The sequence below is a fragment of the Schistocerca piceifrons genome, chromosome 4 (genome assembly GCF_021461385.2).
Source record: "Schistocerca piceifrons isolate TAMUIC-IGC-003096 chromosome 4, iqSchPice1.1, whole genome shotgun sequence".
Lineage (NCBI taxonomy): Eukaryota > Metazoa > Arthropoda > Insecta > Orthoptera > Acrididae > Schistocerca > Schistocerca piceifrons.
This window is the reverse complement of record NC_060141.1, coordinates 39,025,006-39,038,898: the sequence shown is the minus strand read 5'-3', so window position 1 is coordinate 39,038,898 and position 13,893 is coordinate 39,025,006. Positions and strand designations below refer to the sequence as shown.

The window sequence follows — 13,893 nt, the reverse complement described above, 5'->3', positions numbered from 1 at the left end:
GTTGCATCTTCTAAGTGTCCTGCCAATGAAACGCAACCTTTGGCTTGCCTCCCCACAATATTATCTATGTGGTATTTCCAACTGAAGTTGTTCGTAATTTTAAGACCCAGGTACTTAGTTGAATTGACAGCATTGAGAATTGTACTATTTATCGAGTAATCGAATTCCAACGGATTTCTTTTGGAACTCATGTCGATCACCTCACACTTTTCGTTATTTAGCGTCAACTGCCACCTGCCACACCATACAGCAATCTTTTCTAAATCGCTTTGCAACTGATACTGGTCTTCGGATGACCTTACTAGACGGTAAATTACAGCATCATCTGCGAACACATACGTGTATTGAGTTATTCAAAATAACTGTCAAACAGACGAGCTACAGTCAGTGGGCACACATTACAAACTGTTCCTGTGTCATATCCAGAAATTTCATTGTGATAAAAAATAAATAATTCGATTAATGAATATCATTGATCACTAGTATAGAAGAATAAAAAATTACCAAAAAGAATGTATTGTACTTGACTTTCATATTTTTGTATAAATATAACACTTCTTCTTTCCTTGTTGATAACATTCAAATGTGATATGATAAAATCATTACCTTCAATTCAACAGTGAACCTGGGAGGATTTGGTTTCTCTTCTTCTGTCACTATTTCATCTTTCTTGTATAACGCCTCCTCCAGCTTCTGGATACTCTCAGTGCCCGTTTTAAAATTTGTTGGTAATTGTGGCTCAAGAATGATTCCCTGACGACTGCGGACTTGCAGCTGACATGATACAGTTGCCTCACCGTGTTTGTTTGTGGCCTGTTAAGAATGTAAATTGTTATCACCGTGTTAAGTATTACATTTTTTTTACATAAATCATCATTTAACTAATTTTTTTAAGTTTTATGTAATTTTCATTCCATTGTGCACTAACCTTACAAGTATAAAGACCAGAATCTCTCTGATATACACCAGCAACTTCAAGTATGACAAAGCCAAAGTCATTTATGGTCTTGATTCGTGACCCTGCCCAAAGAGGCTTTCCATTATGGAACCATTCTACTCTCATACTGGGGTCATTGATAGGAATCAGACGGCATTCAAAGTGTGCCAAAGAATTTTCAGTTAGTGTCAGGTCACTTGGAGTAGTGATGAACTCTGGAGGTTTTCCAGAATCTTCCTCAGGTGCGGCTGGAGCTGGAGCACTTCCAAGACCTTCCAGTTCTGCAATCTTCTCAATAGTATGCTCCATACTTTTTGGCAACTGAGATTCTAATATGATACTCCTCTTTCCTGTAAACAGTTTTGAAGATGATAATCTGTGACAATACTTAAAGGTTTTGCCAAAATATAATAATATACAGATGCAGTGATTTAAGAATATTTTGTCTACAGAAGACATATGTGTAAACGCAACAAAAAGTTCAGCAATGGTAATCAGAAAAGTTAAATGGAGGAAGAACAAATTACAAGACATTCTTTTGGAATTCAGTAAGATGACTATTTATCTGATTAAGATACACATCTTGACCTAAAACAGATATAACTAAAATCAAAACAGGATGTACCTAACATATAAAATGAGTATTCACAAACATTCATTAACAGAAAAATTCTAAATTTAATTATGCAAAATAAGGTAACTTCATGGACATTATATAAGTTACTGTGCAAAGTTAAGAAGGCAAATAGATAATCAACAAAAACAAAACTAAAATGAACTATTCATTTCTCACATCTAATTTACAATCTATCTACATACCTTGCACTTTCATACTTGCTGTTGTTACAGCTTCCCCATAGTCATTGAAGGCACGACATGAGTATTCACCAGAGTCTTCTGGGTACACTGGAGAAATTTCCAATATCACAAATCCAAAGTCACAGAATGTACGGAACCTGGACCCTGTCCTTAGCGGTTTTCCATTCCAGAACCATTCAACCTGAAAGAAAAGATGATACGACACTGAAAAAATGATGATACAAAGCTACCTGACATACAAAAGATTATAGTGACCATATGACAAGCCTTTTAACAAATCTTTTTCCTTGAAAAATTCAAAAAATACATAAATAAGTAAATAAAATTTTAAAAAATTATTTTATTCATGTACATTGTAAAGGAACTGAAATCATCTGCTCGTTAATATGTAGCCCACACCCAACAAACTAATAATAGTAACTCCACACAATGTATTCGAAATTTGAGTTTGGCAAACATTTCTTTGTGTAGTAATGGAACATCATTTCAAACGCCATCAAACCTTCAACTACAAATTAATTAATCATTTTGGTCCAAAGACCATTGGGGATGTAGGTTTAGACGTTTTGCAACAACCATTATGTGACTTTTGGACACCATGACACAAACTGTGTAAGAAATTAAACATGGATAACGACAGTATAATGCAAATACAAATTTCCAGATGAAAGCAACACTCAGTATACGAGAAAGGCAATGGCTCACCTATCCTTGAAGAATAGGTAGTATATGTGAGTACACACACTTAAATGATCAGAAATTTGTATCAGCACCTATGTGTGTATGTGTGTGTGTGTGTGTGTGTGTGTGTGCTCAAGTCAGTGTGTCTGTATGATACAACTGGAAAAAGACTGAAACTTCTAGAATTATAAATGATTATCTGCAAGCCTATTTATTGCCCATAGTTCATCTGTAGCTAAGTGATTGGCTAGTTTCATTTTTAAATGGTTGTTTCCATCTTGGGCTATCCATTATCATACTATGTGTAGCTCATCTCTTCTAAATTTACTATCTCCTTACACCTTTGACATAAGTTTATGTATTTCATACCATTTCATTCTAATCTTCTTGCCCTCCGTACAACATTGCCATAGTAATTTGATTACTAGAGACATTTATGGCAACATTCTCAACAAGTATAATGTACATGTAAATATAAATGGAAGGTACTTCCAAACTTGCAGGTTCGGAGTGCTTGTTGATATGATACAAAAGAGATACGTTTTGATATAAAATACAGCAAACTCATTATTATTTAGATTAGTATAGACCCAAGACTGCATGAATAACCAAAAACCACAAATAATCCTAAACACATATGTTTTTGCCAGAGACTGCTTTATTATGCATTTACAAAACACAAAACATGTCACAATTAAAATCCCAATGCATTACTTATATTTTACTTGTTGGAAACTGAGTATTTAGTTACATAATTACACTTAAAACACATGTATTTGATATCATTTGCTATCAGGGCACTTTCTAAAAATAATTGTCCAATTTTTTCTGCTTTTCATTCACTTTTTTTCTTATCTACTGTTTTCCATTTTCCAGAGTGTCAAAACTAAAGTACACAAAAACAAATTTTGTCTTTCATACTCTAGTACCAAATCAACATATTTCAGTATCTCAGTGAGTGTGGTAATAGTTCCCTCCATCTGCTCGTCTTTGCTGTCTTTCAGTATCAAACACACACTGTACACTATGTCTGTGTCACTTAGCTGCTCAAATCCCTGTTCATTGGCACAGCTATACAGCCACTCCTGACTGTTTTGTTATTGTCATTTATATCTCCACAACCAAAAATATATTTCACAAGACCAGTCAGACAAGAAGTATCAGCACACTCCTCACTACAGTAACCTTTAAACCCGTTTTCAGCAGAATGTTCTGCAATTTTCTTCTACAAAACAAGCTATTATTATATTTACATTGGCCTAAGTGTTACCTTGGATTCTATTTACAACTTTCACAAAGAAAATGAGAATGTCTGAAACTACTTGCATAAAATGTTTCATGAGATTAAAAGATAATGTCTAGACCTACTTGAATACGATGTTTCTTGAGATTCTACTGTTAACGCAGTTTCACAGCTGTGATCACATTTCAGTCCAATGGCCAATGGCTGCATGAGTGACATTAACTGAAAGTGGAGGGTCATCATCATCATCATCATCATCATCATTCAACAGTTCCAGTTTCCCGGGTACTGGTAATGAGCCTCTTCCACTTCGTCCTGTCCAGATACACCTGTTCACAGAGAACATCATCAACTGTCCATCCTCGGGTCACTAGATCAGCCTTGATCAAGTCCATCCATCGGGTTAGAGGTCTTCCTTGAGGTCTTTTCCCATCCACCTGTCTTTCCAAATTTATTTTGGCTGTTCTAGTTGACTCCATTCTCATCACATGCCCGTACCATCAAAGTCTAAATGTGCCAATTGCCTCTAATGGAGATGTCTTTACTGTGGCTTCTTTCCTCACCTCCTCATTCCTTAACAATGCACAAATTGGATAATCCGCACTCATGAATTTGCTGCAGTTTGGTTACTTTCTCATCAACAGACAGACATCCTCTTAACTTTGTAAAATTAATATATTCTAAAGAACCTTGGACTCTTCCAATAATGTTAAAAAGTTTGTAACTTTATGAGTTCAGTAGAACAGCCAGTACATTTTGTACTAGAAATATATTTCTTATGAGAACAGTGTTTTTGGTTTAATGCTTGAAAAAGCACAAGTTGGTACTGGCATTGTTTCTTAGAAGCCTAACTTTAAAAGAAAAATGAGTACCAATATTTTTAAATAAAGTCTAACTAACCCAAGTAAATAAAAATATTTAAAAATTTATAAACTAATATCAATTTAAAATATATTTCTGTATGTTAAAACAGCCAAGCGTCAAACCCCATCTAACTTCAGAATATCATCTTGAAATCAACTAAATCTATTAATTTTTGACATCATTGATGAACCACATTGATCATATTTAATATTCTGATAAAAAGCAGTTCAGATCATAATAAATTATTTATTTTTCATTCTGGTAACCAGTTTTGGCAGGTACCAACCAGTACTACAACCCCACGAACCTGCTTCTCACATCATCTGGAGCCTTCGACCTGAAGGTGGTCGTATAGACCAAAACCAGTTACCAGAATTAAAAATAATATTATAATCTAGACTACTTATTATTAAAATAAATCTATTAGGTCTGCCATCACAAAATAGTTCTAGAACGGTTTCAGATTTAACAATCAGTTCCAAAGGACATGGTTTCCACTTCCAAATTTTAGATGGTTTGGTTGGCTTCATATCTGCTACCTGTAGGAATATCCAGGGAATGAGCATCCAGATCATTGGTGTACATTCCAAACACTGATTCTGTCACCATTTTCTATATGAACAGACATATACTGCAAGACTTACCAGGATAAAGTTAAGTTCCTATAGCATACGTTATGGATCATCATACCTTGAGTTTTGGGTCATCTGTAGGAATAAGTCTGGCTTCAAAATGTGCACTCTCTCCCTCTCGAAGGTTGTCAACATTTGACAGAGGGACTGTAAAGACAGGGGCTTGGCCTTTTGTTTCTGTAGTTTTTTCATCTCTCATCTTTAAGTGTGAATCTTCTAAATTCTGTATTTTTTCCAATCCACCTTCCATCCCCTAAAAGAAGAAAATTGTTGTAAAACATTATTTACTTATTGTTCATCTAATCTGATGTTCACAACATGTAGCCTCTTTAACACCAAGCTAACAAATATAATTATGAAATACAACTACTGTTATTAGCTACAGGAAAAAGGAGAAAAGCAAAGTCACAACTGCTGACTGCTTAAGCTGTTCGAAAGTAATAACTTTTAAAGGTCATTTCATCATCAATCAGCTGAATGGCATGAATGGTCAAAAATTAGTAAAATGTTACCAAATTGAATAATGATGTTGTATGGCCAGTTCTCCAACAAAAATACTTTGTGACCACAATAGAGGCTACTATTTCTCAAGGACTCCACAAAAACTAATTTCAACACTAAGAAATCCATATGTACATGAGAGGCCTATTCATCTCATAATCTACATTTAGTAATCATGTGATTGCTGTACAGGAGAGACATAAAAAGTACAAAATAACTAAATTGGTATAAAACTACAGCTAATATGAGGCATCAATGATTGCTTAAACATGTGATTTATTTACTGCCTAATCACAGAGACTAGTAATAAACTACATCTAACTTAAATAATCAGTTTATTGTTTTGGAATTCAATCTCTGGAGCACACTGTGTAGCTTAGTTTGTTCAACAGAACTGGCTTAGTGTTCAGAATTAATTTGTTGTTGATACCTGCTCCTGGAAATACAGTTTTCAATGCTGAGTAGGAGGCAAAAAATTGTCTTCATTTCTTGTGATATGTTGATGATCATACTGATTATCCTTAAATAATTCCATTATTATCTATGATTTTTTAGCTCTCTACTGTAGTTGCATAAAATATGACTAAAAAGGTCTACCCATTTTTGTGAGTGATTCTCTATACCCATTTAAGCCACAGATCTACAGTAAATGCATTATGCCCTTGTTGTTGCAGCAAACCTGCTCTAAGCCTTTTGTGGTAACTTTTATGGTTCTTGATGTCTTATTGCTTTTTTTTTTTAATCATAACTCTGATTCTCACACTGAAGGCAGTTCCCAGTGGAGTGAACCAAATGAGTCTGATTTTACTTTTTTCATGATTCTACACAAAAATTATACAGAAAAACATGAAACGGCTATTCTCTGATTGAATTCTTCAGCTTAATATATATGAATGATTACTTACTCGAGGCAACTGTGAATCCAAGATGAGATTGGCCTTTGATACACATTTTAGTGTTGCTTTTGTGACATCCTGGCCTACTTTGTTGACTGCACGGCATTCATAAACTCCGGAGTTCTCTTCATAACAATATAAGATGTCCAAAATAACAATACCAAAGTCATGGAATGTTCTGTAACGATGGCCATGTGGGAGCTTTTTACCGTTGTAAAACCACTCAACCTGTAATGCAAACAATTGAAATAGATAATGCACTACACCAATATCTCTAATGCAACTTGGGTTTCAGTACCCACTCTCAAGTGGCAATATGCAGCTAATGCTTAACTCCATCCCAAAAACCCATAATCACTGGCATATACTTCATCTGCATTTCCCATGACTTGAGTTCAGAGGTAAAGTATCAATTGATAGAAATTATCCTTCATAACACATAAAAGCAGCAGCTGTAATTGGAATGATACTGCTACCACTAATTTAAAAAAGTATTTATTTAGAAGTTTTTAAATTGATAGTTAAAGGGAGAAATTAATTGCTTTTGCATATCTTACTGATTTGTGTACGATATGGTAGCCCATAAAGTGTATCTGATCACGGGCAAAGCAAATTTTGATACCGTTTCTCCACACACAGCCACATTACTGAGTGATATATCTGCCTCCTTTTCTCCTCAAACTTGGTGGGCTGCTTTTAATCTGTGGTCTGAAGGATCTGCCCCCTCCCCCCCCCCCCCCCCCCACCCCTCCCCCACACACTCCTCTTTCATTCTGTGTAGCACACTCCTCTTTTGTAGTCTTAAGAAGAAACAGAAGTTAGGAGTACTGTATATTTACTTTCATGTGTGGCAGTCATGGAAGCTGTATCTTCCAAGTGGGTATTGGCAAGCACATGTGCCTCTGAATTTAATATTTTTTGCAGTAACAAGACAGTTATGTTTTACTTGTTTATGAAGTGTTTGTAATAGTAAATGATCACATGCTCCATGGAATATGCAAATGGATGTCAAAGAACTCCAATACAATAATGGGCAGAAACACATAATCCACTTCTTGTCATCTTTTACACTAAGCCCTCAAGTGTAAATTTTTGAAATTGTCAAAATACAATCAGTGTCACATTCCTTTATGCACTTGAAGGCTTTGAAGACTACTAAATTCATGTGTATTTCATCTGTCAACAATGATAAACTCAATTGTAATATGAGGCTTTATATGCCACAAATACTTTTTCCCAACATTGACGATTATGTGTACAAAAAATAGTTAGAATTTATCACCTAAAGCATATTGTGCCCCCTTCAACACCCAGTACCACTCCAGCCTGGAACAACTGAACCACATACTTTGCAAGGGCTTTGATTACCTCTAATCGTGCCCTGAAATGAGGGTCACCCTACCCAAGATCCTTCCCACCCCTCCTAAAGTGGTATTCCATCAACCACCCAACCTGCACAACATTCTAGTCCATCCCTCAGCCACTCCCAATTCCAACCCCTTGTCATAGAGATGATATCCCATTGGGAGTCCCAGGTGCAAGACCTGCCCAATACACCTACACAGCACTTCCTATTCCAGTTCCATTGCAGGATTACCCTACCCCATCAGAGGCCAGACCACCTGTGAAAGCACTCATGTCATATACCAGCTCTGCTTCAATCACTGCACAGTTTTTTATATTGATATGTCTATCAAATAGCTGTCCACCTGGATGAACAACTACTGCCAAAATGTGGACTAGAGCAAAGTAGGCCAACCTTTGGCACAACATGCAGCTGAACATACTTGATTTCAATGGCTGCTTCATTACTCGAGTCATCTCTATCCTCTCATCCACCACCAGTTTTTCTGAACTGCGCAGATGGGAGTTACCCTTACAACACATTCTCCACCCCCGAAATTATTTCAGCCCCAACCTACAGTGAATTACTGTCCTCACACCCTCCACCTAACAGTTTCCATACCCACTGTCCTCTCACTTCCTCCCTATTCTCATCTCCTCCCCTCTTTGTGTGACGCCATCTGTCAATGTACCCACTCGTCTTTCTCCCTCTCCCCTCCTCTCCTTTTTCATCATCCCCCCCCCCCCCCCCCAAACTCCCTGCCTCAAATCCTCATGATGCTGTGCCTGTTGGCATTCTAGTCATTGCACACTCCTCCAGAAAGTGTTCTTCTCTGCCCCCATCCATACATGGCTATTGCTTTCCCTTCCCCGCTCCCTCCAGATAGCTGCTTCCATTCTACATAACTGTTGCATTCCAGTCCGAGCTGCCAGAGACGGCAGTCACATGTTTGTAAGGTGTACTTGCTTGTGTGAATGACTGTGTGTGTGTGTGTGTGTGTGTGTGTGTGTGTGTGTGTGTGTGTGTGTGTGCGTGTGTGTGTGTGTGTGTGTGTGTGTGTGTGTGTGTGGTCTCCCAATTTCATTATTTTCTTTTTCCTTTTCCATCATTATCTGTCATCATTATCTGTCATGTCTTTGATTAAACTTCTCTCTTGAGCTTCATCAGTTTTCAGAAGCCAGAGAATCTTTCACACTTCTTATGGATGATTAGTAATCCATTTTATCATTTCATCAGTCATTTAGCTTCACTAAGCTACACATAAGTTTTTATTACTCTTTCTATGCCCACATATCCCTGAAATCATACTTGCTTAATTCTGAGACAATCCTGTCTGAATTAAAGACATCTTGATATGAATTTCAAATTTACATAAATAGATCCTCATATTGTTCTACATACCATATACCGTATTTACTTGAATCTAAGCCTCACTTTTCTTCCGGTTTTTGTAATCCAAAAACCCGTCTGCGGCTTAGAATCGAGTGCAAAGTAAGCAGAAGTTCTGAAAAATGTTGGTAGGTGCCGCCACAACTAACTTCTGCCGTCGAATTATGTAGCGCTACATAGGCATGCTTTGCAGGCACAAAGATAAATACTGGCAACAAAACCTCTGCATCAGTAAAAGAGAGAGAGAGAGAGAGAGAGAGAGAGAGAGTGGAAGATGAGCTTTTTTTCACCAACCCTACGTTCTGAATTTTTTCCTACCTGTGACAAGAGATCGTTGCTAATAAGAACTTTTATGAATTGTGAATCACATGCAGTATTCTTTTCACCATAAGAATAATGTACGAATATAAACATTTTGCCATGTATTCTTTCGTGTTTGCTGCTACCTCATTTAAATCCTGTCCGCCTAATAAACTACAAAACTAGAGTGAGACAACAGCAAACGCAGAATAATATACATATGTCATGTTTATAATCGTATTGTTCTTATGACTAATAGTGATACAGTCAGAAATGAAGCATGGCAATTGACAATATTTTTAAATCTAAGATGACTAATTTCTGTGCAGAATGTAATGTACTACAGAGGCGTCTGCAAAGATTTTCAACCGGAGAAAAATTTTCACTAAACTCTCGTTCAGAACATCTTCTATCATACGCAGTCTATTATTTGGTTCTTGTTGATCATTATCAAAGAAAGCAGCAGTGTAAGTAACAGCAAATGGCAAGCAGTCTCTTGCCATTGTGTCGCTAATGAGACGATTCCTCTTTTTTTTTTTAAGCGGCGGTAGCGCACACAAAAGCAAGTCGTAAACACTCACTATCAGAATGCGAAAAACAATGCGTGACACAGTACAGTAACGCATTTTCAGGTTAGAGTGACGTAAACATCTATAACAAAGAGAACGGCACTTACCAGATCAAAAAAAAAAGAAGCAATCAATTCAAACCAGACGAAGCACGTGAAAAAGGAATGGTACCCGTATAAATACGGATGGGGCACCTAACGCATAGCAATGGCTACATGGTAAAGCTTAACTGCTAAGCTTAAGACTCGAACCAAACTACTGTAGCTGTATAGTCATTCATTCGACCTAAATTGTGTCTCATATTACAGTGGACAAACTTTGTTTCGATTTGGATCTGCGGCCTAAAACTTTTCTCTCCCTTGGAATTTCGAGTCTCAAATTTCAGGTGCAGCTTAGATTCGGGACTTTTTTTTTCCCCTGATTTCGAGTCTCATTTTTCAGGTGCGGCTTAGATTCGAGTGCAGCTTAGATTCGAGTGCGGCTTAGATTCGAGTAAATACGGTACCTATACTGTGTTAACCCAAAACAAAAGATTACAAAATATTGATTTTTAAAGATATATAGGCTGGAAAGGTCTCTGAACTGTATTCACAACACAGGCCAGAACCAGGACTGACAAATTAAGATCACACACTGACAATATTGATGAAACAATACGTAAATTGCAAAAGTCATTGCAACAAATTTTTGTCTCATAAATGGTAATTAATTAAAAAATTCTGAAATATGCAAAAGGAAGGTTACCAGTAGTTCATATGTAAAATTACATGTAGGGAGAGGGATGAACACACACATACCACCACAAAGATACAGCATGCGGAAAAGATGAAAAAAAAGTTTGTGATTGCAAACATGTTTTACTGTCAATTGCAACAGTACACAATAGCACATTACAAACAATGTTCATTCCATGGCATCAGGAGTCTCTCCAAGAATCCACAGTAACATGACATGATGCTAGATGGCAGTCCTTTCCAAGAGAATGAAGTGTGAAGGGAGACCACAGTGTAAGTTGAGCATCCATTCAGGGTGGATGCTACCTGACTTGAATAGTGCTCTTATGTACAGATTGCAGTCCACTGTGGAAGAAATGTGTGACAATGCCACAAGGAGCTTGTGGAAGCAGTAGGAAATGATGCTCTACAGTACCGAATGGTTTCTTGGTAGGTAGATCCATTTGGGCACAGCAGAACTGCAACAGCTGACATGCACTGATCTGGGCGGCCTGTCAGTGTACACACGGACTGTGCTCATACCCAGATCACCAAATAATTGGAGAATGACAGATGACAGACGATGCAGGTATTACAGCACCATACTGGTGTTGAAAAGACAACACTCTACAGGATTTTAAGTGACACGCTACAGTTGCGTAAAGCTGTTACAAAGTGGGTGCCTCACAAACTAAGTGCAATGGAAAAGTGGACATGTTATGAAACTTGTCACACGCATTTAGCACATTACATGTAGGAGGGAGAAAATATGCTTGTGAGAATTGTCAGCATAGATAAATTTTGGGACAGGGCCTATGAGCGAGAACTGAAATGCCAGTCCACAGAATGGCATCATCCAGGTTCACCACACAGGCAGAAAATTTTCCACAATCATTCTACTGCCAAATTAATGGTCGCTATACCCAATGACATTAGAGGAGTGATTTTGTGCCATTCCATATCACATGGAATTCACTCATATGTTAATTCACTGCATTACTGTCACACTTCCTGCAATGACAACTACGATGGGCTATTCGCAAGAAATGTCCTGAACATCTACACGATGCATTAATTCTTCAGGACAATGTGAGAGCCCATATAGCAGCATGTGTATGGAATTTGCTTGTGCAATGGGGACAGGAAGTACTACAGCATCCACCATATTTGCAAGACTTATCTCCTTGCAATTATGACCTCGTATCAAAACCGCAAAACACATTGCGCAAATACGCTTTCAAACACATGAAGATACTGCCACAGCAGTGACAGCTGAGATCCAACAATTCACTCAGTTTGAGTCCACGGGCATTCAGCATCTTCCACAGTGTTGGCAGTGTGCGATGGATTCATTGTGAGACTATTTTTAGGGACTCTAAGATGTCGCAGGCCCATGTTCCTGCCCTGTACTGTTGTGTACTGTCACAACTGACAGTAAAACACATTTTAAACATGCTATATCTTCATGGCGGCGTGTTTATTCATCTATCTTCCTGCATATAATGTTTACATTCGAACTAACCTTCTAATTGCATATTTCAGACTTTTTAATTTGTTACCGTATTTGAAATGGTTGCCACAACTTTTCCAATGACCCTTATATAATTAGTGCTTATTCTTAACAAAAGAAAAGTTATCAGTTTATCTTCTCATAATAATGATGTTACAAAAGTCTGTCTCTAAAAAAATAATGAAGCATATGTGATAAGATGAGTATGCCAATAGCGGCATCACACACAATGGAAGTTCACATTAAAAGCTTGCAATGGGAAAGAAAAGCTCCCCACATGCAATATTCTTAAACATTTTTACTTACTGTGAGGTTTGGATCATTGACTGGTGTAAGACGAGCCTCAAAGTGTGCACTTTGCCCTTCAACCAGGTTTGTGACATCTGATATATGTGTGGTAAAAACAGGTGGTTCAAGAACAGGAGTGGTTGGAGCCTGAGGTTGCCCACCCTGGGAGAGCTCCATTTCACGAATGCGAGCAAGTGCATCAGGCTGCAGACTGTCCAAATACACACCACCACGTCCAGAACATTTTATGGTTGCTCTTGTAAAGTCTTCCCCATACCTACAAAAATCAATTTCCATGGTGTACAGTCTGACTTAGAGAAAATAATACATGGATAGTATTTCTCAGCCTTAGCATAAATAAAAAACAAAGACAAAAAACATCCAAATAAACCAACAGATTGTCTCTAGCAGGAAGATTAAATTGTGACAAGTCTAGCACAGGAGAGAGGAAAAAATAATTGATTTATCCAACTATATCTTATACAAATTAAATGAAAATATGTTGATGGACAACATAAATTAAGTATTATATTACTGTACAATGTGTATGCTGACAATTGACCTAATACAATGTCTGTGTTGACAATGCATGCATGTCTGAAGCAGCACTATATAATGTGAATCTTCAATACCAACATTGCACAATAACATAATAAGTACGACATGCCTTGACTGGCTAAAAATGACCATCACATTGAATTTCCCTCCCTGGCGGGAATCACACAGTGTGGGTGCAAGCATTAGGAGATGTGGACAAGTGTGCCATATGGACATTTGGGTCCATCCTGGAGGTGAGATTAGAAACCCAAAGTTGTTAAGGCGACCACTTGCTTACAGCGGGAAATTTGGGTTTGAGTCTCAGTACAACATCTGTTTTCATATATCACAGTAAATACTACAGCTGAAGTCAATTTAAGCTCACAATTTGTGAATCAAATTTCATAATACACACATCAAAAAAAGTTTTGCATCACCTCGGTTCTGAGAATTCTGGAACCTGTACAGAGAATTGAAATAGAGATCAACATAAACATTATTCTGCATTATTTTCACCCTTTTTATTGCTCATGAAAACCACACATTGCATGTTGTACCACCATACAGCAAGACCTTCAAAGGTGGTGGTCCAGACTGCTGGACACACCGGTACCTCTAATACCCAGTAGCACATTCACTTGCATTGATGCATGCAGTATTTGTCGTGGC

General features: G+C 37.4%; 1 protein-coding gene across 1 annotated transcript in view; it reads right to left on the bottom strand.

The window, feature by feature from the left end:
• LOC124795577 (titin) overlaps window positions 1-13,893 on the bottom strand; it is a 529,084-nt gene that overhangs the window by 347,541 nt on the left and 167,650 nt on the right. Inside the window, exons 51-56 of the mRNA XM_047259648.1 lie at window positions 12,706-12,964; window positions 6,583-6,801; window positions 5,235-5,429; window positions 1,757-1,937; window positions 929-1,287; window positions 607-813 (exon numbers count right to left, since the gene is read on the bottom strand). Coding sequence (XP_047115604.1) covers window positions 607-813; window positions 929-1,287; window positions 1,757-1,937; window positions 5,235-5,429; window positions 6,583-6,801; window positions 12,706-12,964 — 1,420 coding nt within the window. The remainder of the gene's footprint in view (window positions 1-606; window positions 814-928; window positions 1,288-1,756; window positions 1,938-5,234; window positions 5,430-6,582; window positions 6,802-12,705; window positions 12,965-13,893) is intronic.